Genomic DNA, 26478 nt, shown 5'->3' with positions numbered 1-26478 from the left:
GTGTGTGTGTGTGTGTGTGGTTAAAAAATGTGATTGATGACAAAGTGTCATGATGAAAGGCACAGGTAAAGGTGAAACTAAGTTTAAGACAAGAAAGTAAGAAAGAGAGAGAAAGAAAGGAAGGAAGGAAGGAGGAGTGGTGGGGAGTCTTGCATAGAAAGTGGGCGTGGCCTGACAGTAACCATATCATACCTGCCTCATCTTTCCACTTACAGGAAGTTAGAATTCAGTACTGTTCACATGATGACAGACAAGAATCTGAATCTCAAAGAATGATAAAACAAACTGTAACATTAGAAAGGCTCTGTATGTAGGCCTACAGTATACATGTCTCCTTACAGGCAGCTCAGAGACCTGCAGGAAGTATAGCTTGTTGAGACTTTGACCTCTGTCTGCGGCTGCTGTGGGAAACAGATGATGATCAATGATTAATCTGCCATCACACACTGTGAGATACAGGAGATGATGGAGTCTGTCTCCACTCGCCTCCAACAATTAATTCTTATGGAAACTGATGTTCAGTAAAAGTGATTATTGAAACATCATTTTTCAAACAAGATTATCAAGCCTTGTTGTTTTGGCAGGTTCAGAAGAACATTTAATTGGGCCTAAGTCTCTGTACTTTGAGCATGTTATGTCTCCACATGTACAAACATGTTTTAAATTGTTGGCTTTACAAACCTTTGAGTAAAGAGTAGAGGAAAAGTCAGAAAAAATGTAATGTAATTTGTTTATAATGCATGAGCGTAGGGGGACATAGAACAGCAGGATGATAATAGTTGAGCCTGAGCAGCTGAGTTGGACATGTAATATAACCACGACACACAGGATAAACCATTTTAATTTAGGGAACATTTTGACCTTTCCTCTGCCTCTTAACTGTTTCATTTTTGCAGGTTGTTTAAAATCTGCACTGAGCAGCCTGCTGGACAAGTTTAAGTAAGAGTGGAGAGAAAAAAACACATCAGAGGTAACTACTTTTAGATTTCAAAGCTGCATTAGACAACTTAAAGTTGTCCATATTTCCTGTCAAAAAACTGAATAAGATTGAAAGCCATGGACCTGTGTGCAGTCGAAGGGACACTGTAACACAGGGGCCTTTACTCAAACAGTTTACAGTTTAGGTGTGAATAATACAAAGAATATTTGTTAACTTTGAGGGTAGCAATCAAAGTAAACCCAAAGGTTCTGGGTTTGGTTAAGGTGACTACATGCGATCATTTAAGAAAAAAGAAGTGGGGATGTTTAAAATATTTCTGAGTGATCTGTACAAAACATTATAGTAAAGAATTGTGAAAATACAGTCTTGCAATATTTATGTTGTATTAACTCTCGTCGCAGGTGTACGTTGCTTTGGACAAAAGCGTCTGCTTAATGAAATTGTAACATTGTAATATCAACTGCTATAGAAGCCAATGAGGTAAAACATAAATGTTAGAAACCAAAGTGAGAGATTTCCTGTTGTTGTGACATTTTATTTCAAACATTGTTATTCAGTTATTACTTGCACACTTTGATTGGTCCATAAGTCTCTGCAGAGAGACGTAGTTCACTTCTGGGAGGTTTTCAAGCTGCAGTTCAAATTTCTCCAGACTTTGTTCAGCTGTAAAGACACAAAACATTTTTTGATCATCAAAGGGCCGCGAATCAGAGTTCAACCCACGGTGGATGTGATAAAGATTTGCCTTTGAACATGACACGCCTGCTCAGATATTTTTTTTGTTTGTTTTTTGTAAAAGCATTTGAATTATTCATTGTTATTGGGAGGAATTCACTTGACCTTGGACCCTTTAATATTCTATAAGTCAAATTGTCAGTTCTAAATCTAAATCTCCTTTACAGTTATATATTGATTTGATTTAGATTTCTCTTCTGTTAATTAACTTCAATTAGTTAATTGATGAAAATAAACTATTAACACTATTATCATTTATATTTTCGAAAGCATTCTTAGTTTACAGCATTTCACACCTGCCTAAAAACTTTTGCACAGTACTGTACATTGATATTTACCTTTTTAAATGAGAGTTCAAATTTTATATCAACCTCCCACCTCCTCTCCTCTCCTCACTAAAGATGACTAATGTAAGTCAGGGAGGGTTATACGGTGGCCCTGAAGGTCTAACATCATTTCACAAAATACAAAAACCTTCCAGACAACACTGCTTGTTTATGAATGAAGAGCTCATTACAATCTTCCCTAGGACCCAAGTTTTTCACCACAGTGCCACCTAGTGACCGGATGACAGAAGAAAAGCACTGAGGCAGTATTCCACCTGTCCGATGTGAGACAGGGAGATGATGTCATTAGAAATGGAAAATACACCTACCTTTTACATGAGGGTGTTGATACCTACTGCCCTCCCAGGACGGAGGAGAGGAGACGACATAGGAGGAGAGGAGAGGAGGTGGGAGGAGACGACGTTGGAGGAAAGGAGGAGGAGGTGGTGGACCTCCTCCCACCTCCTCTCTCCGCCCCTTAAAAGGACAGAGGAGGGGAGGTGGGAGTAGAGCAGATTAGGTGGGAGGAGAAGAGACGAGAAGAGGACCGACACCCACCTCCTCTCCTCCCAACTCCTCTCATCTCCTCGGTCCTGCTCTCTTCTCCTGTCACCTCATCTCCTCTCCTCGGTCCTCCTCTTATCGGTCCTCCTCTCCTCTGTCCTCCTCTCCTCCCACCTCCTCTCCACGATCCTCCTCTACTCGGTCCTCCTCTCCTTGGCCTTTTTAAGGGGCGTAGAGTGGGTGGAGACGACGTGGGAGAAGAGGACCTACTCCCACCTCCTCTCCTCTGTCCTCCTCTCCTCTCCTCCTACCTCCTCTCCTCTGTTCTTTTAAGGGGCAGAGAGAGGAGGTGGGAGGAAAGCAGACAAGGTGGGTGGAGAGAAGAGGTGGGAGGAGGTCCTGTCCTCGTCTCCTCTCCTCAGAGCTCCTCTCCTCTGTCTTCCTGTCCTCCCAACTCCTCTCTTGGGTCCTCCTCTCCTCTATCCTCCTCTCCTCTGCTCCCGCCTCCTCTCCTCTCCTCCCACCTCCTCTCTCTGCCTCTTAAAAGGAAAGAGGAGAGAAGGTGAGCAGAGAGGAGGTGTGAGGATGTCCTGTCCTCATCTCTTCGGTCCTCCTCTCTTCGGTCCTCCTCTCCTCTCCGCCCACCTCCTCTCTCCCCCCCCTAAAAAGGACAGAGGAGAGGTGGTAGGAGGAGAGGTGGACCAGGGAGGAAAGGAGACGAAGTGGAAGGAGAGGAGCTGAGGTGGGAAGAGAAGAGGTGGGAGGACAGGAGAGGAAGTGGGAGGTAAGGAGGTGGGTGGAGAAGAGGACCAAGAAGGAAGGGAGACGAGGAAGACATCCTCTCACCTCTCCTCGGTCCTCCCCTCATCGGTCCTCCTCTCCTCCCACCTCCTTTCTTGGGTCCTCCGCTCCCCTGTCCTCCTCTCCTCCCCTGTCCTGCTCTCTTCTCCTCCCACCTCCACTTTCCGCCTCTCCTCTCTCCTCCCACCTCCTCTCCTCTACTCAGCCCTCCTCTCTTCTGTCCTTTTAAGGGGCGGAGAGAGGAGGTGGGAGGAGAGGAGACAAGGAGGGAGGAGAAAAGCCGAGGTGGGAGGAGAGGAGTAGAGGAGAGGACCTCCTCCCACCTCCTCTCCCCTGTCCTCCTCTCCTCAGTCCTCCTCTCCTCTCCTCCCACCTCCTCTCTCCACCTCTCTAAAGGGCAGAGGAGAGAAGGACCAAGGAGAGGACATGAGGTGGGAGGAGAGGAGGACCAAGGAGAGAAGAGGAGGAGGGAGGAGAGGAGACGAAGTTGGAGGAGAGGAGGACCGAGGAATGGAGACGGGAGGAAATGAGGTGGAAAGAGGGGAGACGAGGTGAAAGACCTCCTCTGCTCTGTCCTCCTCTCCCCTGTCCTCCTATGTCCTCTCTGCTGTTCTTTGAAGGGGCGGAGAGAGGAGTTGGGAGGAAAGCATACGAGGTGGGAGGAGAGAGAGGAGACATGGAGGTCCCACCTCGTCTCCTCCCAACTCATCTCCTCGGTCCTCCTCTCCTCTCCTGCCACCTCACCTCCTCTCCTCGGTCCTCCCCTCATCTGTCCTCCTCTCCTCCCACCTCCTTTCTTTGGTCCTCCGCTCCCCTGTCCTCCTCTCCTCTCCTCTCCTCCCACCTCTGCTTTCCCCCTCTCCTCCCAACTCCTCTTCTCTCCCTGGTCCTGGACCTCCTCTCTACGCCCCTTTAAAGGACGGAGAAGAGGAGTTGGGAGGAGAGCAGATGAGGTGGGTCCTCCTCTCACCTCTCCTCTACTCGGTCCTCCTCTCCTCGGTCCTTTTAAGGGGCGGAGAGAGGAGATGAAGAGGGAGGAGAGGAGAGGTGGGAGGCGAGGTGGGAGGAGAAAGAGGAGACTAGGAGAGGAACTACTCCCACTTCGTCTCCTCGGTCCTCCTCTCCTCGGTCCTGCTCTCCTATCCTGCCACCTCACCTCCTCTCCTCAGTCCTCCCCTCATCGGTCCTCCTCTCCACCCACCTCCTCTCTTGGGTCCTCCGCTCCCCTGTCCTCCTCTCCTCCCCCGTCCCCTGAGAAAAGGAGGACCAAGGAGAGGAGAGAACATGGGAGGAGAGGAGGTGGGAGGAGAGGAGATGACGTGGGAGGAGAGGAGACGAGGAGAGGACCTCCTTCCACCTCCTCTCTCAGCCCCTTAAAAGGACAGAGGAGAGGAGAGGAGACGAGGTGGGAGGTTTTGGTTTATTTACCGTTGACAGGAGAAAACCTATCCCTGTCACATTTTCACATTCTTAGAAAAAACAACAAAAACCTCAACAACACATGCAACAAAAAAAACAAGCCGATAATTTCTCAAATCAAATATTCACAATGAGCTCTCCATGCTCTCCCACAGAGCACAACCCCCCCCCTACAGCCCACACACAAGTGAAAGCCTGCACATTATCCATCATAGAGGCATAGGCATGTTCAACCCTCAGTCTGGCCTTTAAAAGTCCCTCCAGAACCGGCACCGGCTCCACACTACCGGCACCCTGAGCCCGGTTCCTGCGAGTCAGCCAAATGGCCAACTTGGCAGAAGCGGATAAAAAGTTCACCATCGTATGTACAGTCTTTTTCTTTGCTGAATATTTTGAGCCAAAGATGAACAAAGGAAAAGAAAAATCCTCTCTGAGAGCCTGAAACCATGATTTTAAGAGCACAAATAAACGTGACAGTCTGGGACACTCAACAAACAAATCAAACAACAAACAACCTGGGAACAAAACAGACACTCCTCTCCCACCCCAGGATCAATGTGCGCTCTGTATCTGTTCGTAGCTATTGACCCGTGTACAACCCTCCATTGGAGGTCTGCTGTCCGCTTCTCAACGGGCAGCTTGTACAGGGACCGCCAGCTGCCTTTCGGGGAAACGTCTGGGCCAAAGAACTCAGTCCACCTCGACTCCTTCATCCCTGACAGAGACCGGACATTCAGGACCTTCACACATAGCTGGTAAACTGCCTTTTTCTCCACATCCTGAAACTTGACTGGGTAAGGAGTTGTAAGGGACAGCAGCTGCGCTCCCCCCTCTTGCCAGCCCCCCATTGCTGGGGTAACAGACAGAGAGGGAAAACTGTACGCATCCCTCAGTCCACTGGTCAAACAGAGTTCGGTTCTTAGCAAAAGCCCTTAGATGGTGTGGCAGAGCAGTACAGACCTCTCCTCCACCACTCTGTTGATCAGTCGTGTGGAGGTGATGTTGCTCCTCTCTCTTAGTGCTTCCACTGACGTAGCCGTCAGCCTCATTAAGTGGCCCAGTTTGGTGCAGCCAGCCTCTCTCAGACTCACCCGTAGGATGGCAGACTGCAAGATTTGAGTCCGAATGAAGCTGTTAAAAAATAAAGGCTCCTCAAACACCCACATTCCTGGAGTCTCCTCTGTGGCACGTGTGGTCTTTAAAACTTGCCACGCCTGCAGTACTGAGCTGTAGAAAGGGGTCAGTCCAGTGAGGTCCACATCCTCAGGCTGCAACAGGAAAAGCTGCTTGTCATAACCCCAGCGCCCAGCCCTCCTCAGCAGCAGTAGAGCTGTGTCCAGCCAGCTTGGGCCACAGTTGTAGAGCAGACTTTGTGTTGTCCAAAGAGAGTCTAAACAAGGCGATTTTTGAATGGGTCCTCATCTCCTCGGTCCTCATCTCCTCGATTCTCCTCTCCTCCCACCTCCTCTGCTCTACTCGGTCCTCCTCTCATTGGTCCTCCTCTCCTCAGCCCTCCTCTCCTCCCATCTCCTCTCTCCACCCCTTAAAAGGACAGAGGAGAGGAGATGGGAGGAGAGGAGACGAGGAGGGAGGAGAGGAGAGGAGGTTGGAGGAAAGGAGACGTGGAGAGGACCTACTCCCACCTCCTCACCTCGGTCCTCCTCTCCATGGTCCCTCCAAGGAGGAAGGAGAGGAGCGGAGGTGGGAGGAGGTCCTCTCCTCTGTCCTCCTCTCCTCTCCTCTTACGTCCTCTCCGCTGTTCTTTTAAGGGGCGGAGAGAGGAGGTGGGAGGAAAGCAGACGAGGTGGGAGGAGATAGAGGAGACAAGGAGAGGACCTACTCCCACCTCCTCTCCTCCCAACTCTTCCCCTCTCCTCTCCTGCCACCTCATCTCCACTCCTCGGTCCTCATCTCCTCGGTCCTCCTCTCCTCCCACCTCCTCTAATGGGTCTTCCTGTCCTCCACCTCCTCTCCTGGGTCCTCCTGTGCCCTGTCCTCCTCTCCTTCAACCTCCTCTCTCCGCCTCTTAAAAGTACAGAGGAGAGAAGGTGAGACGAGAGGAGGTGGGTGGAGAGGAGGACCAAGGAGTGGACATGAGGAGGGAGGAGAGGAGGACCAAGGAGAGGAGATGGGATGGGATGGGAGAAGAGGAGATGAGGTGGGAGGAGAGGACACGAGGAGGAAGAAATTGGAGACGAGGTGAGCACCTCCTCCCACCTCTCCGCTGCCCTTTCAAGGGGCGGAGACAGGAGGTTGGAGGAGAGCAGGCGAGGTAGGAGGAGAAAGAGGATACGAGGTGGGAGTAGTTCCTCTCCTCGTATCCTCTTTCTCCTCCTACCACCTCCTAACTCCTCTGCTTGGTCCTGCTCTCCTCTCCTGCCACCTCACCTCCTCTCCTCGGTCCTCCTCTCCTCCCACCTCCTTTCTTGGGTCCTCCACTCCCCCGTCCTCCTCTCCTCCCCTGTCCTTCTCTCCTTTCCTCCCACCTCCACTTTCCGCCTCTCCTCTCTCCTCCCACCTCCTCTCCTCTACTCAGTCCTCCTCTCTTCGGTCCTTTTAAGGGGTGGAGAGAGGAGATGGGAAGAGAGGAGACAAGGAGGGAGGAGACGAGGTGGGAGGAGAGGAGACGAGGAGAAGACCTCCTCCCAAGTCCTCTCCCCTGTCCTCCTCTCCTCTCCTCCCACCTCCTCTCTCCACCTCTCAAATGGGCAGAGGAGAGAAGGTGAAAGGAGAGGACATGGGTAGGACCAAGGACCAAGGACCAAGTGGAGGACTTGGTGTGGGAGGAGAGGAGGACCGAGGTGAGGAGGAGAGGAGACGAAGTGGGGGGAGAGGAGACGAGGAGAGGACCTCCTCCCACCTCCTCTCCTTGGTCCTCCTCTCCATGGTCCTCCTCTCCCCTGTCCTCAGTCCTCCTCTCCTCCCACCTCCTCTCTCTGCTCCTTTAAAGGACAGAGGAGAGGTGGTAGGAGGAGAGGCGGAAAGTGGAGGAAAGGAGACAAAGTGGAAGGAGAGGAGACGAGGTGAGAGGAGAGGCCTTTTAAGGACCTCTGTCCTTTTAAGGAGCGGAGAAAGGACTTGGGAGGAGAGGAGACGAGGTGGTCCTCCTCTCCTCGGTCCTCCTCTCCACCCACCTCCTCTCCTCTACTCGGTCTCCCTCTCATCGGTCCTCCTCTCCTCGGCCCTCCTCTCCTCCACCTCTTAAAAGGACAGAGGAGAAAAGGTGAGAGGAGACGAGGAGAGGACCTCCTCCCACCTCCTCTCCTCTGTCATCCTCTCCATGGTCCTCCTCTCCCCTGTCCCCCTCTCCTCAGTCCTCCTATCCTCTCCTCCCACCTCCTCTCTCTGCCCCCTAAAAAAGGACAGAGGAGAGGTGGTAGGAGGACAGGAGGTGGGTGGAGAGGAAGACCAAGGAAGAAGGGAGACGAAATGGAAGGAGAGGAGACAAGGAGAGGACCTCCTCTCCTCTGTCCTTTTAAGAAGCAGAGAAAGGAGGTGGGAGGAGAGGAGACAAGTTGAGGACCTCCTCCCACCTCCTCTCCCCTGTCCTCCTCTCCTCAGTTCTCCTCTCCTCCCAACTCCTCTCTCCACCCCTTAAAAGCAAAGAGGAGAGGAGGTGGGAGGAGAGGAGACAAGGAGAGGACCTCCTCCCACCTCCTCTCTCCACTCCTTAAAAGGACAGAGTAGAGGAAGTGGGAGGAGAGGAGAGGAGGAGGGAGTAGAGGAGATGACATGGGAGGAGAGTAGACGAGGTGGGAGGAGAGGAGAGGAGGTGGGAGGAGAGAAGACGAGGAAAGGATCTCCTCTCGCCGCCCCTAAAAAAGGACAGAGGAGAGGAAGTGGGAGGAGATGAGGTGGAAGTAGGTCCTCCTCTCCTCCCACCTCCTCTGCACTCCTCGGTCCTGCTCTCCTCTCCTGCCACCTCATCTCCTCTCCTCGGTCCTCTAGGACAGGAGACGACATTGCACTCTCCTCTGCCTCTTAAAAGGATAGGAGGAAGGAGGAGAGAAGGTGAGATGAGACGAGGTGGGAGGAGAGGAGAGGAGGTGGGAGGAGACATCATGAGAGGACCTCCTCCCACCCCCTTTCCATGGTCCTCCTCTCCCCTGTCCTCCTCTCCTCTCCTGCCACCTCCTCTCCTCCGTCCTTTAAAGGGGCGGAGAGAGGAGTTAAGAGAAGAGGAGGTGGGAGGGGAGGAGACGAGGAGAGGACCTACTCCCACCTCCTCTCCTCCCACCTCCTCTCCATGGTCCTCCTCTCCCCTGTCCTCCTCTCCTCAGTCGTCCTCTCCTCTCACCTCCTCTCCTCTGTCATTTTAAGGAGCAGAGAGACGAGGAGAGGACCCTCTCCCACCCTCTTTCCATGGTCCTCCTCTCCCCTGTCCTCCTCTCCTCAGTCCTCCTCTCCTACCACCTCCTCTCCTCTGTCCTTCAAAGGGGCGGAGAGAGGAGGTGAGAGGAGATGAGGTGGGAGGAGAGGAGACGAGGAGAGGAGCAACTCCCACTTCCTCTCCTCCCACCTCCTCTCCTCCGCTCCTTCAAAGGTGAGAGGAGATGAAGTGGGAGGAGAGGAGACGAGAAGAGGAAGGGAGGGGAGGAGACGATGAGAGGACCTACTCACACCTCCTCTCCTCGGTCCTCCTCTCCTCCCACTTCCTCTCCATGGTCCTCCTCTCCCCTGTCCTCCTCTCCTCAGTCGTCCTCTCCTCTCCTCCCACCTGCTCTCCTCTGTCATTTTAGGGAGCAGAGAGACGAGGAGAGGACCCTCTCCCACCCCCTTTCAATGGTCCTCCTCTCCCCTGTCCTCCTCTCCTCAGTCCCCCTCTCCTGCCACCCCCTCTCCTCTGTCCTTCGAAGGGGCAGAGAGAGGAGTTGAGAGGAGACGAGGTGGGAGGAGAGGAGAGGAGGTGGGAGGAGACATCATGAGAGGACCTCCTCCCACCCCCTTTCCATGGTCCTCCTCTCCCCTGTCCTCCTCTCCTCTCCTGCTACCTCCTCTCCTCCGTCCTTTAAAGGGGCGGAGAGAGGAGTTAAGAGAAGAGGAGGTGGGAGGGGAGGAGACGAGGAGAGGACCTACTCCCACCTCCTCTCCTCCCACCTCCTCTCCATGGTCCTCCTCTCCCCTGTCCTCCTCTCCTCAGTCGTCCTCTCCTCTCACCTCCTCTCCTCTGTCATTTTAAGGAGCAGAGAGACGAGGAGAGGACCCTCTCCCACCCTCTTTCCATGGTCCTCCTCTCCCCTGTCCTCCTCTCCTCAGTCCTCCTCTCCTACCACCTCCTCTCCTCTGTCCTTCAAAGGGGCGGAGAGAGGAGGTGAGAGGAGATGAGGTGGGAGGAGAGGAGACGAGGAGAGGAGCAACTCCCACTTCCTCTCCTCCCACCTCCTCTCCTCCCACCTCCTCTCCTCCGCTCCTTCAAAGGTGAGAGGAGATGAAGTGGGAGGAGAGGAGACGAGAAGAGGAAGGGAGGGGAGGAGACGATGAGAGGACCTACTCACACCTCCTCTCCTCGGTCCTCCTCTCCTCCCACTTCCTCTCCATGGTCCTCCTCTCCCCTGTCCTCCTCTCCTCAGTCGTCCTCTCCTCTCCTCCCACCTGCTCTCCTCTGTCATTTTAAGGAGCAGAGAGACGAGGAGAGGACCCTCTCCCACCCCCTTTCAATGGTCCTCCTCTCCCCTGTCCTCCTCTCCTCAGTCCCCCTCTCCTGCCACCTCCTCTCCTCTGTCCTTTGAAGGGGCAGAGAGAGGAGTTGAGAGGAGACGAGGTGGGAGGAGAGAAAAGCCTACAAGGAGACAAGGAGAGGACCTCCTCCGACCTCCTCTCTCCGCTCCTTAAAAGGACAGAGGAGGAAGACCTCTCCTCGGTCCTCTAGGACAGGAGACGAGATTGCACTCTCCTCTGCCTCTTAAAAGGATAGAGGAGAGAAGGTGAGATGAGACGAGGTGGGAGGAGAGGAGAGGAGGTGGGAGGAGACATCATGAGAGGACCTCCTCCCACCCCCTTTCCATGGTCCTCCTCTCCCCTGTCCTCCTCTCCTCTCCTGCCACCTCCTCTCCTCCGTCCTTTAAAGGGGCGGAGAGAGGAGTTAAGAGAAGAGGAGGTGGGAGGGGAGGAGACGAGGAGAGGACCTACTCCCACCTCCTCTCCTCCCACCTCCTCTCCTCCTACCTCCTCTCCATGGTCCTCCTCTCCCCTGTCCTCCTCTCCTAAGTCGTCCTCTCCTCTCCTCCCACCTCCTCTCCTCTGTCATTTTAAGGAGCAGAGAGACGAGGAGAGGACCCTCTCCCACCCCCTTTCCATGGTCCTCCTCTCCCCTGTCCTCCTCTCCTCAGTCCTCGTCTCCTCCCACCTCCTCTCCTCCGCCCCTTCAAAGGTGAGAGGAGATGAAGTGAGAGGAGAGGAGACGAGGATTGGAAGGGAGGGGAGGAGACGATGAGAGGACCTACTCACACCTCCTCTCCTCGGTCCTCCTCTCCTCCCACCTCCTCTCCATGGTCCTCCTTTCCCCTGTCCTTCTCTCCTCAGTCCTCCTCTGCTCTCCTCCCACCTCCTCTCCTCTGTCATTTTAAGGTCAGAGAGACGAGGAGAGGACCCTCTCCCACCCCCTTTCCATGGTCCTCCTCTCCCCTGTCCTCCTCTCCTCAGTCCTCCTCTCCTGCCACCTCCTCTCCTCTGTCCTTCGAAGGGGCAGAGAGAGGAGTTGAGAGGAGACGAGGTGAGAGGAGAGGCAACGAGGAGAGGACCTCCTCCCACCTCCTCTCCTCGGTCCTCCTCTCCTCCAACCTCCTCTCCATGGTCCTCCTCTCACCTGTCCTCCTCTCCTCAGTCCTCCTCTCCTCTCATCCCACCTCCTCTCCTCTGTCATTTAAAGGGGCAGAGAGAGGAGTTGAGAGGAGAGGAGACGAGGAGAGGACCTCCTCCCACCTCCTCTCCTCTCCTCCCACCTCCTCTCGTCGGTCCTCCTCTCCTTCTTAGCAAAAGAATTGTATACATTTCAATAAAGATTAGTCAAAGGTACGCAATACTTCCACAGTGTTATTACTGCAGGCAACCTACTTACTGTAATTAAAGAAATGTTGCTGGAACAATGTGAAAGCATACATGAACACTGTTTTTCTAGTCTACCGAAACATGTCTTACTACTTACATGTCTTATTTATACAGTCTATGGTCTTACTGCACGTTAATGTCAAACTCAGACAAAAAATTCAGGCACAATCTACTTAAGAAAAATTGTGACCCTTATAAAATAAACCTTTACCAGTAATTTTTAATAAATAATATAGTATTTTATGAAGAGTTATTCTGTATAAAGTTCTCTATAAATTTCTGTCATTTATTATCATTTGTACAGAGATGGAGCAGCCAGAAAGCATTAGCCCATATATCATTGGCCCTATAAATACAAACTTCTGTCTCAGAATAGAATTTACAAATTCATGGTATATAACATGACTTAATTCATCCATGTACAGTATTTTATTTTCAAATAATTTTCTAATCCCACTTTGTCCTTCGTCTCGAAACTTCTTTAAGCCTGCAGCTAGCACGACATAGCCTACATTTCACGGAGCTAAACTTCCGCTAGCCTTAATTCAATATACCAATTTTAAGTTTTCTTACAGATTAGCAAACATTATATATCGCCTAAAACACCGTTTTTTAGTCTTTAAACTGATTTTTTTTAAAGCTTGTAATTTCGGTATCGTATCACAGAAGACAGCTTTTTTGTGTAAAATACTAATAAATCTCAATTATATATAACCTATCATATTTTTTTCCAGTAACATACAGCATGTGTACTATCAGGCCTAAATTAACAAGGTTTTTAATGTATGTTTAGCCTATATCGAAGGTCTAAAAAAACAAAAAAAAATACCGGTACATTTGTAATCGAAGAAAATATTGTTTGTATATTTCTCAACATGCTTGTCTCTACAACCGTTAAACATTAGTCCAATTTCAATGATTATTGCACTAATGTACGCTTATATTAGCAAATGTGAATGTGAGGGATCAAACTGTCTCATGGGCAAAATATTCAGAGAATAACATGATTTCAGAAAGTGAACAAATCTTACATTTCCGGTGAAAAAAGTCCGCTCGTCAATCTCAGTCGTCGTCAGTGAAGGTCCAGATGAAGAAAGTCGTCTTTGTTGGGTCTTTTTACGAAGAAACCTTTCTTTTTAGGCAGCCGTGAGTGTATGTCTCGCAGCTTTGGGCTTTGTTTGTGTTTTAATGAAAATCCTTTCGAAATGATGCACCTTGTAACAAAACATAGCAACCATGGAATGTTCTGGACGGTTAATGTTCTGGACCATGTTAGTTCTAACTGTCACTTACCTCACCAAGAGACATCAAGTCCACCACTCCTTTGCACGTTCACTACCTGTCCTTTGCTGACAGACTCAAAACACGCTGCAAACTAGCCCAATTGGATGGCCCTAATGATTCGAGATTCAAAATCTTTATTGATACTTTGAACATACACTTGCAGAGTGTGGAGTGAAATTAAAAATTAATTGCACACAGAACAAAAACAACTACAACTATTATATAGAAACTAAAATATTGATACGCAATATTATCGACATATCATTGAGTTTGAGATGATGAGTAGGCCTCTGAGGCACTTAAAGGACCACTATGTGTAGGATTAGGAGGGATCTATTGGGAGAAAGTTTTAATATTATATTTATTAGTAGCCCATGTTTTCATTTGTATATCATCACCTGAATCACCTTTAAGTACAGACATGAACAAATACAAGGAAAAAGGCAAAACTGACCAAAGAAGCAAGCAGACGTCATAAAAGTGTTAGTTTGTTGAATGATACAGCAGAAAGATCAAAGTGAATGAATGACGTTGCAAGTCATTTCTGTGGGGTTGCAACATGAGTTGCAGCCCAGTAAGGTCATTCTGTAATCTCATGAGTCATGATGGAAGATTTTCGTGATCATACAATGCGTACCAACTACAATCTTCTGACATCTGATAGACCTACCCTTTATGCTTTCAGGGTACATGAGGAGTTTGGCATTTTAGATTCAGGAGCTTAGACTTATGGATCACTTTAGCCTGCTTTAATCTGTGTGTACTTAAAATCTATTTGATTACATTTTTAAGAGTAGATCAGTGTGTTTGGTTGAGTTAAATTCCTGAGTTATGTGTTGTAATGAGCTGCACTCTTGTAGCTACCTCACATGTCCACAAGATGTCACTTGGCTCAACAATATTATCCCCCAGCTGTTTCACACTGAAGGACTTAGATACAGCGTGGCTGAGATACATTTTCAATGCTTCCACTGGGATGAGGATGGCAGTAAAGTATTTTAACCTCTGCAGACATCTTTTATCTTAAAGAGTTCAACCCTATACTGTATCTTTATGTTGTATAGTCTTGAGGTCCTTGTACTTGGTTATTTCCTTGATTTTGCATTTTAAAATATATTTTAGCGGAATAGATTGTCCTACTATCCTCACTATAATTACCTTCTTCCTCAGTCCTGTGCCTGACTGTCAGGTGTACTCCGCCTCTCGTTCAATTGACAACTGGGATCGGCTCCAGCCCCCTGCTAGCCTGAACAGGATAAGCGGTATAGACAATGCATGGATGACTAAACAAACATAAAGTACTTAAAAGTTGAACCAGCTGTAGCATTAACATACTTTTTTGTTTTAATGCAGTGATAATGAAGATTCAATAAAAGGTGGAAGAAACTGAAGCGAGGGTTGCTACTGCAACAATACGAAGAGATTAAACAGGCTGCCCCCGCATTCGGGGTGTCAATCCCGAGACTTTCCTGCTAGCGGAACTCACGGGTCAACGGGACAATGCTAGCGGGCCCTTAACCCTCGAGGAATGATTGACTTAAGATCCCAATTTTAATCAATAATAAATATTGAATAACATCAATATAGATTTTAAAAGATTACATTTTAATCTATGGCAATCAAAAGATTCATAAGATTTGTACTTTAAATCTTAATTTTAATCTCTATCTTTAAAGACTAACTTTACCTCTATCAGATAATCAATAACAACTTATTACTTTAGATCTTAACATCAATCTCAGCTAGTTTCTCTATCCCCTTGTCCGGTTACCACCGTGGATCCCCTAGTGTTCGCTCCTCGCTCACTGGCCTCGTCTTCGACCTGAAACACTTATGAGCCTTGAGGTGTGCGGACACAGGAAGGGGAGAAAGGCGGAGTCAGGCTTCCCTATTAGATTCTCTCCCACTGGCTTCCGTAGGTCTCCCGATTCCCTGACAAACTTTTTACTACTCACTTAGTTTTGTTGTCTAGTACTAAGCCCCTGTAGGAGTCTCTCTGTGTACCTCCCCAGAGTCACCAAGGGGAACTATGACACCTACAGCTACCTCTTCTCTCCGTCTGAGGAACCTGTAAGGGTCCCTATCCTCACAAAGCCTTACAGTTATAAGCTTTTAACCAGGCCCAAGCCCGGGGAGGGGCCCTGACAGATTCTCTACCTGATGTATGTGTGTGTGTATATGTGCCCTAAGGTCGTCAGTCATGTAGCCGTAGTGTGGATGCCCTTGAGCTTACCTTCAGGGGCGCCACGAAGATCTTTGAAGAAATCTCTTGTGTGTGTCCTTGTGTGAGCAACTCACAAAAACGGACAACCAGAATCTGCCTTAGAAGTTTTAAAGGGTCTTTATTAAGTCAGATTCGTCAGTACAATAATTATTATTATCAGTCAGTTGGCTTGGAGGTTCTGTCTGATTGTGTCATGTGGTGAATTGGTCATACATCTGTCATATCTGACATAACAACCATTGGGGCTTAACATCGCTCTCTTCACTAATGCAAAATAGTGATGGCAATCGCACAGTAACTAACAATATGATACACGATACATGGCCCACGATAAAGATAAAATGATACAGCGATTCTGCGATAACTGATATATTGTAAGACAATCATATAATGATACATCACGATATCGGATTAACTGAAGAACACAACATGCCCCTAAAAGGTAAAGTGCAGGATTAATATATTTATTCACTGCAATTTTGACACAAACTGAGAGGAAATGATGTACGTGTTTTCAGTATAAAACATCTGTTAAAACAAATTAGGACTTTGGATATGAAAGTGGCTGGCGCATCTATTAACTTCTTTTCACCACTGTCCGATATTATCCTGCTGTCTTCTTCTTCTTTTTCTTTTATCCTGCTGTCAACTTATTCAGCCAAGTAATTTTTCGTTCATTTTACCCTCATTCATGTCGTAAGCGCGAGGAGTCATTAAGTAGTGATGCGGTGAGTGAAAATAGTAGGGAAATCTGTTTTGAGCGCATTATAAATCAAAATTTCGTTATTTGGCGCCAGCATATCGAATATTATATTGCATGAGTCAGGACTACGATATATTGCAGTATCGATATTTTGTCCCATCCCTATGATGCAATTGGGCCAGTGAAGACTACAGTTGGAGCAGAGCTACAATAGCCTTATCCAAGCACAAAGCAGCTGAAGTTCAAGTAATTACCATGTTCACAGCCACAGCTTCAACTAACAGAGCCAGGCAGAGCAGGTGCAGCTGCGAGAGTCAGTGTCTGTTTGCTGTCGAAGGTTTTTTAAAGGAGTAGATGTTTAATGTAAAGATACATCACTTCTCCTTTCTGTATATCTGCATGATGATCCCTAAAATGAAGTGTATTAAAACTCAACTAGACCAACACATTAACAAACATATTTTGAGGGATCACAAAAGTAGTTCTCAAAAAAAAATCTTTGTAAAATGTATCTGTATGGCTGAGTGGAACAACATATTTGGATTAAATGCTCAGGAAACACTTTTTTTATCCTCTGCATCTGTATTTTTGCACCAGTTTGGGTTTATCCACACAAGATATGACGGTTTCAAAAAGAGAACACAGCTGTCAATTTTTCTGTTTGAAAAGTATACACACTTTTGACTTGATCCTGTATGGTATATGTCACATTACAAAGTAAATATGAGACTTTCTGTTTTGTAACTACAGGATTAGGCTACTGTAAAACACGAGACACTTTACTTATCCTTTAATCCATAACAAAAGGAAGGACAGACACTTCAAATATTGACAGTATCTATGATGCTACTGGTTTTGTTGTTGACAACGAGTGCGTTATGTGAAAGCCAGAGCTGATATTGTGCAGAAGGATATACTTTTTGACCATGCAATGTTTTTTTTTATTTTGGTTCCCTAAGAAATAATGCATTAAGCTCTGTCTTGCAGAGAGTGGCTGAAGAAATACTAAGATTAAAAGTACTTAGTAAAAGTACGGCTACAAGTATGTAAGAAGACTCTATCTAATGTCCTACTTAAGGTAAAGCAAGAGATTAAGAGCTAAATTAACATAAAAAGTATTAAAAGTAAAAGTACTCCTTCCACAAAAAAAATTCAGTAAGTGACATATATACAACATTCATATTTATTATATGTTATAATTATTACTTTCGTTTTCTGGATAAGATCTGCTAATAACTGAAACGTGACAGCTGAAACATGACAAGGGGCTCCAACTGGACAATTTTTATATGGCGTCACAGGCCAAATATGTTAGACAGTAGCAGTCCATTGTATCTTGAAATATACATATATATTTTATATCTCAACCTAAAAGCAGTGGGCTATTTTACCATCACTTAGTAAATGTAGTGAAATGTACAAAATGTACCTCTAACGTGAAATGTAGGCTACAGCAGCCTACTCTTCTAAATTTAATTTTATTCACAGCTTACAGACACTTTAATGAATGTTTTTAGAAGTGAGCAACAGATCAAGAGCAGGAACAAACAGCTGTAACAGTCAGGCTGAATACACTGTGTGTGGATGTGCTGCTCTTTGACAGGAGATGGGCGTTGCCCGTCCAGCCAAATGTCAGTTGCTTTGGATGACACGCCTCCTAAAGGAAGACTTCCTCTCAACCAAACCTGAGGACTTAACCATCCATGAAAGACCCGCCCTAAACGCCCACAAGCTCTGTTTTCATTCGCTCTGCCGATGTCAATCAACTATATCCCAAGCGACGTCAGCAGCAGCGCCACACCGGGGCAGAGGAGTGGGTGACGAAGAGCCATCACCACCACCAGGAAAAAAAAATACCAGGAGCCTAAAATGCACGGACTACAAGGCTCCATTTGACTGTCAGTTGGACGTTTTCGCATTTTTCAGGATTTGGTACTGGAAAACTCAATTTGGTAACACTAGCTTTTTAAAATGAAGCTCTTCTGTCAGGGCGAGCTTTCTGGTTTTTAGCCAGTTGGCTGCAATTCCAGGGATTCTAGCTGAGCTAACCGAGCTAGCTAACAATTAGCCTACCCATTTAGCTACACTGGTCACTGGTTGCCTCCTTCTGCAAGGAATAACTGTCTTTTTTGCTCAATTGTAAAGCGACAGTTTCTTTACGATTATAACAAGGGTCCTTGTTCGTCGAGTTGTTGAGACATTTGGCAAGCCTGCGTGTTTGTTCAGTAGATGGACAGTTTGACGGACGCTCATCTTCACTGCGCGGGCGTACAGTGTTAGTTTCTGGGCGGCTAGGCTTGTACTCGGCCGGGCAACCAGCAGAGAGACTGAACAAATGTGGCAGCTTCAAGTGTCCCACTGTCTCTGGGACCGAGGTTGGTAGTTTAAAAAAATAACCGGATTCTTTATGAGCGTCAGTTTTACGGGCTTACCCGCAGCGTAGAGAGGGAAAGAGAAAGTGTTGGCAGATTGAAAATTCATCAACTTGTCACGTTAGCAGTATTTAGCTTACTGGCTAGTTAGCAAGTTAACGTTAGACAAACTAATAACAGCTTTTTAGGAAAGTGCATCACTTAAAATGGTAATTTGCACCTCAGGCTGTCATCTAAAATGTTGGCGGACATGTTGCATGTTTCTATGATCAGCTGTCAGTCTCTGTAGGACTTGCACAAGACTTTGACTAAGCTGTTAAATATTCAACACTTGACAACAGCCTTACCATCAACAAGGAAGGCCAGGTCCTGCACCAATCAGCCCATCAAGTTTATCTGGATATCACTTGTTGAATAGACTGCTTCATTAATTTGATACTTTGTGTGAGGTGTAGCCCGACGCCCCCTGTCAGACGGGCTTTTCAGCTCATGCGGTGATGACTTTAGACTCCATGATGGCTTGTTGCCTGAGTGAGGAGGCGAAAGAGTCCAAACGCATCAACGCTGAGATCGAGAAACAACTCCGACGAGACAAAAGAGATGCAAGGAGAGAACTGAAGCTTCTGCTGCTGGGTAAGTCTGCATCATTTTAAAGGTTTCATTAGAGACGGTCCCACCTTGGCATGGTTGGGCACGTGCACTCTGTTTCTATTTGTGATACACACAAGCCACAGAGTGCCGAAGCTTTGACTTGAGTGTGTTGCAAAGGTTTGGTATGCAAAACACTGCTACCACGATTGCACAGGCCACAGTAACCTTGTCACCGCAGGATTTGTCTACAGTGTGATATGCAAATCTTAAATCGGATGTGGTTGAGATGGTGTTTCCTGTCTGAAGGGAGCAAGTAAAAGGCTTATGATTTGATCAAAGTGTGTTAATTCGACATTAACTTTCAGGTTGTCTTCATACCTGACTATTTACCGATACTGGCTATGGTGTGCCTTTTGCTACACAACATAAGTAGACAGTTTTGTACCAACAAATCACAACTATCTACTTAAGAAACTGTGTGTGTGTGATATATGTTTGTTAGTAGTAAAAAAAACTGAGTATAGTCTTTTTTACAACCATCTGTCAACAGTTCCCTCTTAATAATACCCCATTCTACACACAGTACAGTAGTTTTATCTGCCTGTAAAACAAGGCTTAAATAATGAAAAAGTTGGTTTTAATTAAGTCTTCTACAACGGAGACAACCCTCTCCGGGTGTCTACTCTAGAAAAGGCCTCAGTGAGGCGGCCCTCTGTTTGAAATAACTGTTCTCCAGAGAATCCGTGCACAGACTATTTTTCATGGTTTAAGAAGAGCAGAAGTATAGTTTAGAGCTAGCAACAGAACCCATCACTGAAATGAGAGAATTCAGTCTCATGCTAAAAGCCTACTCCAGCCTTTCTCTGGTTTGTTGTCACATGTGACTGAATTTACCCTTTATGGTTTTATGATGCTCTCACTCATAGCTGCAACAACTGAAAGGAAAAGCAGCTTATAAGAAAAAAACTGTTTTCTTGTCTCTGTGCTCAAACAATGAGAATTTATGACTCGTAGTATCGCTGCCAGAACCTCATGGGAGCTGCACTTGTTGAATGCTGAAACTAATCATCTTAATATCTTTGTTAACATAAGGAGAAGGGAAGATCAATGAAGGAGCCCTCTATCCACTAATACATCGTTAAATAGATGTCAGGGGAACAAATACTAGTCTGGAGGTGGGATTAGACAGGACACGATCTCCATAACTGGCCTTTTACCCCAATTTGCCACATGAAGTTCCTCCTTTGTTAAAATATTTAGCTGTCATTTCTGTGCATGTGTGTATGTGCACAGCCTTGGAAGTCCTTGTCACAGTTTTATACCAATCTCCTCTTTTGCCAGTCTCTTTAATACCATATTTTTGGGGTTTAAAGGCCAGTGGAACAATGATTAGACAGGACAATATCTTAATAACGGTCCATAAACCCAATATACTAACACTAAATGCAGATTGGATAGCGTCAGATGTTTGTGAAGTCAGGCAGATGTTGAAAAGGTGTTAAGGTGTCTCTCTAAAGGTGATGTGTAGTCTTTACTTCTTTAACTTTATGTATGTATGTAAGAATGAGATGCGGAAGCTGAAATGAAATGGAAATACAATGAAATGAGCTGTCACTCTTCCTCTCCTTAAAGTGTCAGGGAGGGAGCAGCTCCAGAGTCTTCTTATATGCACATAGAGAACATACAGCAAGCTGTTGAGGCGTTTATTTTTTTTCCAAATTAACACTATATGATCTGGTTGTGGAAGGGGTGAGTGACAGCTTGAGAGGATGAGAAAAAACAGTTTTTCTCAATTGAAATATGTAAATGTCGTATGTAAATGCTGTTTTATTTTTAGTTTCGAATGGCTACCATATAGTTAGATAAGCTGTTGTAATTAGAAATGATGATATGAGTTGTGAAGGGCATTTTTTTTACTGTAGGTTATAATGTATGTCTCTGTGTTCTTTTGGGTTTTTAAGCAATTACCAAGCAGCTTCAGGTGCATCAGCACTAGATCTGCACGATAATAGAAAAAAACTGGCATTGCGATAACTTTTTGTTCTGCAATATTTATTGCAATATCAATGCAGTGTGTTTGTATGTACATAATTAACAATCATACATTTTGTTATTTGGGACCTTTTAAGTCTTTTTTCCTCTAACAAAACAAAACCCCTCTCTTACTTTTACCACACTTGTAGAGAGAGTACGGAAGTGAAGTGACACGTTTCTTTATAAATTAAATACAAATAGATTTGTGGGCTGCACTTGTGTCATTTATGTGGTATGTCATCTACCGTTTCTAACGATGTTTAAACATACATCTTTTTATCAGTGTGACTGACTCGGTGACGGTAACTTTTTGAAATGAAAGCTTACCGTCTTCTACTTCTCTATTTGTGCAAGTGAAGCCACTAAAAGTAAACACTGCACGGCATGTCCGCTCCGTTACCAGCCCGTATATGTAGCCACAGCATTAACGAGCACCGGGACGAGCTGCCATTGCTGCCATGCATTTGGGTTGCAACTGCAAGAAGGAACGTAACAGAGGCGTAATAATCATGCCTTGAACTGGCAGTCTAAAAGAGACTATGAATTAGGGGTATGAGAAAATGTTAATACACTCGGGTATTGAGATAATGTTTTGTGATAGATTTTTATGAGCCCTAGATGCATTACATTTGCCTTTTTTACAATATGACAATATAATATAATACTGTATAGGACTGCTGGATATATTGTTTCATCATTGACATGGTGATGTGCACTTGTGCAAAGTCACAATGCAGAACTTGTCAACTAAAGGTCAACTAAATTAACATATGAAAAACCCCCCAAAAACCCAAAACTAAATTAACAGAAACACGTCATGATGCTATTTTTTGATGCTTGATACAAAAGATTAACTTGGAAGGTTTAAATTTTCCATCATTATTCGACAAGAAAAGGCCTTTTGATTTTACAATTGTGCAGCCCTTAAAGAGAGCACAGGTTTTACTGACTGCTGTGCATGCAGAGTCTGTGTATCACCTGCCTACCTCCTCTTATCAGTAGCACCTTGCTTCGTTTTAGTGGTCTGCACACACATACATTGTAGTGAGCTTTTGATTTTTAAAGTTACTGTCATCCAGCTGGGTCAGGCAGAAGGTTAAAAACTACTTGAAAATTGTTGGCAGATTACATTTCAATAACACAATTGTGACACAACACTCTCGTTCTTTCTCTCAAATTGTCCATGCCCGTCTCTCAGACAAAACATAAAGAGGAGGAGTTTTGTTTGTTTGTTTTTTTAGAAGAAAATACATTGCATACATCTGGTATAATTTCTTTTCTTTTTTTTTTTGCACTATATATCAGGAAAAAAAGATATCACAATGTCAGGTTTTTCCAATATTGTGTGGCATTAGTTTGTATGGGGCCTTTGAATATAGGGTTGTTAAATATTTCTATAGCCTACTGGATACTGTGATTTTTTTTTTTTTTTTTTTTAATCCGCAATTTTGTTGCCATCTTCAAAATACCCAAATGTAATGGTATCGATCTCTAGATACGACTATTCATATTCAGATTTTAGCATTGATCAGAAATGTTGTTGGGGAAGAGACATGTTGTAATTGTGTTGCTTTTCCTGCACACAGATGAGATGCTGGGATGGTGACTCATCCAAGAGACTGATTTGGAAGACATCTCTTTGCCAGTCTCTCAGCCCAGTTTTTTTTTTTTACATGAGAAAAGTATTGCAGGAGCCATTTTTTCAGCTTTTTGTAGGAGTCGGATGTCACATGCTTGTGTAAAATGGATCTGAGCTCTGACTAGCTTCAGTTAAAGCAGTCTCTGCCTTTCCTTTAACTGGAACCTATTATGGACATAGTGAGCATAGGTGGTTTTGTCTGATGTTTTTTTTTAACTGAATAATCATTCCAGCGGCTTTGTCAGCAACAAGTTGGCTTTCTTTATTTGCATGGTTAACAAATACATAGTAGACATGCAGGCTAAGTACTGTGAACTACAGCTGGTTGACTCGTAGCGAGATGAGCTCACAAACTCCCGTTTTACTTGAACCTTTCCGGTGCAGATTTAGCATATTACGTTGTCTAATTTGGCAGACGTTCCCTGTCATTCGATTGATAGCCTGGTATATTCCTACACTGGCAAAGTTACATTTGGTTTCACAATCAGAGCAGCTGCCATCCTAATACAACTAAGACTGAAACTATGCAGCACCGGAAGAAAACGCACAGTTGGCAGGAAGGAAAAACAGTTTTTCTCATTATGAATTTATTAAACATTCATGATTACTTGTCAAATTGAACAAAAAAGGGCCTCATGAAAAAAATAATAAATGTGAACAAAGTTTTTATTCCAGGATGCCTTGTTTTCAGTGATTTACACTGTGGGTTAACACGTCAGACCTTTTTTACAACCTGTATCTGTTTACGTTTTGTAATGTAACCACTAAGGCTGGCTGTAATGCTACTAATTATTAGCGCTCCATCTGCTATAGTTAGCTCGCTCTATGTTAGGAAGAGTTGTAAGGTTTGAGGTCAGCTGTAGCACTAACTGTAGCACTAGCGGGAGCTAACCAATGGAGCAAAAAATAATTGAATTTTTTTCACTTCTAAAAGCAACAGAGCAAGAGGATGTTGTGTCCAGTCACTGTATGAATGTGTCTGCTACACCTGCTCAAGCTCTTACGCTGCTGCAGCATTTAAAGAGCCAGAGCATCAGCCTTTGCTAAGCTACCACAAAGGAATCAGGATGGGTGTCTCTGTTCTGTGGCAAAGGTTCGCAGTTTGGGAATCAAACGTGATGTAATGTTTGGTAGTCATGGTGAATATTTTTGTGACCATGACCATGAAAGTGTTGATGCACAACTGAGCAGCAATACTACATTTTTAAAGAAAACGCTCCTGAAAATCTTAAAGCTCGGGGCAAAATAAGTTAAAACTTTTATCTAGTTTTGTCATATTTTAAACATTGCTACCTGGATTATGTTTTTCCCTTGAATAGTCGCTGTCCGTCTGGGTATTGAGCACAGATGTTGTCATGTGACAGCTCACTTTGATGAACAGGAGAGAAGTGACTTTGTCTATGAGACTGACAAATCCACAACATTAAGTTTCTGTACACTAGCTAAGTCCCCAGGCAGCATGCGATATTTACCTGAACGAGAGTCAGGATGCTGTATATACACACACACACAAACCACACTGAGCACACACACACACACTGAGCACACACTTCATCTGTCAATGTGCACACTGTCAAACAGGTCGGTAGTCTCAGGGTTAATGAGTGTTTGTTTTTTGGCAACACCCAAGGATGTCTCATGCACCGAGCCTACCTACGCCTATTATAGTTTCTCTTAGTAAGTCCTACAGTAAGCTAAACAGATAAGCCCTGTGTTAACCATATTTATTTGGATCCCTGTTAACTGCTGCCAAGGTAACGACTGTTGTGGCAGGGCTTTGTAGAAATAAAAAAAGCAGACAGTGCAGATTAACAACCCACACACGGAGGATAAAATGACCCAACAGACACTTGTCTGAGTGTGTGTGTGTACAGTAGCATCGTGGCCATCACGGGGCTGCCCTGTGGTATCCCAGCTATCCTCATTGGCTCAGTAGCACTGCTGAAGGCTCACTTGGCAGATGATTTCCTGCATCCTCACTCCCACAACTGTATGTCTCTCAGCCAAGGTTCATAATGCTAATCATCACCCACGTGAGCTTATTTCCCAGAAATTGCCAGACTCGCGCAGCCTGACCTGGAACTCTGGTGTGAGTGTGCCAACTAACTGTCAGTAAGTTTAGCAGGATGCGTTTCAGTTTATTTTGAAATAGTTTTCTATCCACCATGAAAGTCACGCACTTTCTTTGCTATTGCACTCAACAGTAAATTGTGACTAAAGGTTTGGAAGTATTTAACCTGATAGCCTGGCTGTTGGATAATAATTCATTTTTATTACACTTCTATTTATTTCTTGACCAGGTTTTTTTTATTTGGCACATTTTTTAGGAACATTGAAACATTTAAATTAGCTGCTGTTACTTATATTGCTATATATATATTTATATATATAAATATATAAATGGCTGTGGTGGTATGTAATTTTACAATCAATGTGAAAAAGCAGTTTATTGTTTATTTATGGCAGTTCAGCACCAATACAATCCTATCCCCCTCTATGATGCATCACACTGAGTTGTATGGTTTGTCTCATTGAGTTTGAGGTGGATGCTGCTAGCTGTCTGCTGGACATTACAGTTTTCCACAACTGCTATGACAAGTTTCTTGAAACCTTCACTCATTTTCTCAAAACTTCATACACAAAACCAAAAAAGGTATCGTAAGTTTATTGTAGCCCTATAAAGTAAACGTACATAGCAAAAAAAATAAAGTAATCACAATCATATTGAGCACTTGCATACAATAAAAGTTCAGTAAGCCCAGAGGAAACTCTAAATGAAAGCACTTTACAGAACACTCAAATGTTGTGCAACTGCAAAATCAAAGTCAGTGAGGGAATCGTTCATCCTCAGCATCATGTCTTTGTGCTGCTTCCCTCATTGTCATCCCATGAACAAGAACATGGTCTATGATAGTTGCTTGAATTTCATCTGAAATGACTGTTCTTCATCTAGCTCTTCCTCGTCCTCTCCCTCCTCGTCCACCACTTCTTACTGTATACTGTCTCGGATTGATTCCATCCATCGTTGGTATCAACATTTAATGCACTCTGAGCTGACTTATATATATATATATATTCTGCTCAGTTCCATCAGAAACATCATTAGAAACAAGGGTGAACAGTGTGTTGTAGTTGTGTTCAACTTTTGCCTACGTTAACCATTTTGCAACACATGTGCATCACAGTGCAGAACGTGTTTTAGTGAGTGAGAATGTGGTTCGAATTTTGCAAAAGAATGGATGAGATTTGCAAATGATGTCTAACTACCTGAGCTTGTTTAAGGTTTGGCCAAAAGAGTGGTTGATTCAACAAATGGGTTTAGGCCACTGAGCATTTGGTTCAGAGAATGGGGATTAGTGTTTTAGCAATTGTGAATAACTGTAACACAGCTAATTCAGTCACAGAACTTAACCTCATCACTGTGTTTGGATTGTTTGTTCCTTTTTGGGGATTTTTCATGCAAATATCAGAGAAAAGATTTTGCTTCCAAATCTATGGATGTAAAGATATCTCATCCAAATATGGTAACTACTGGCTCCAGTAAACCAACATGGCAGCGGCCAGTAAGCTCAAAAACGCAGCCTACAAACCAATGGATGACGTTATTGTGGCTTTGTCTGTTATTTATAGTCTTTGTTTGAGACTTGTTTTTTAAAGGTAACTGCCTGCCATGCTGTTGCTCCTGCCTTACTGTTTGTGCAATGACACAGCTAAGAAACGAAAGTGCATTTATTCGACTGACAAAACGCTGCGAGTCGAGTCAGGCCTCCTGCTATAAAAGCAGCTCTGGAAACTTGTGGCGATGGTGGTAATGAGCTTGAACCTGTGGTGGGCATCACATGACCACGATGTTGCGGCC

General features: G+C 45.4%; 1 protein-coding gene across 2 annotated transcripts in view; it reads left to right on the top strand.

Moving 5' to 3' along the window:
* Nucleotides 1–17812: 17812 nt before the first annotated feature.
* LOC138607007 (guanine nucleotide-binding protein G(q) subunit alpha) overlaps nucleotides 17813–26478 on the top strand; it is a 34822-nt gene continuing 26156 nt past the window's right edge. For both annotated transcript variants that reach the window (XM_069679522.1, XM_069679523.1), the window contains exon 1: nucleotides 17813–18988. In XM_069679522.1, coding sequence (XP_069535623.1) covers nucleotides 18853–18988 — 136 coding nt within the window. In that variant the 5' untranslated portion in view covers nucleotides 17813–18852. The remainder of the gene's footprint in view (nucleotides 18989–26478) is intronic.

This window comes from Semicossyphus pulcher, unplaced genomic scaffold, assembly GCF_022749685.1.
Source record: "Semicossyphus pulcher isolate SPU_LCO1_2020_fin unplaced genomic scaffold, fSemPul1.0.p SCAF_4, whole genome shotgun sequence".
Taxonomy (NCBI): Eukaryota; Metazoa; Chordata; class Actinopteri; order Labriformes; family Labridae; genus Semicossyphus; species Semicossyphus pulcher.
This window is presented reverse-complemented; position numbering and strand designations above follow the sequence as displayed.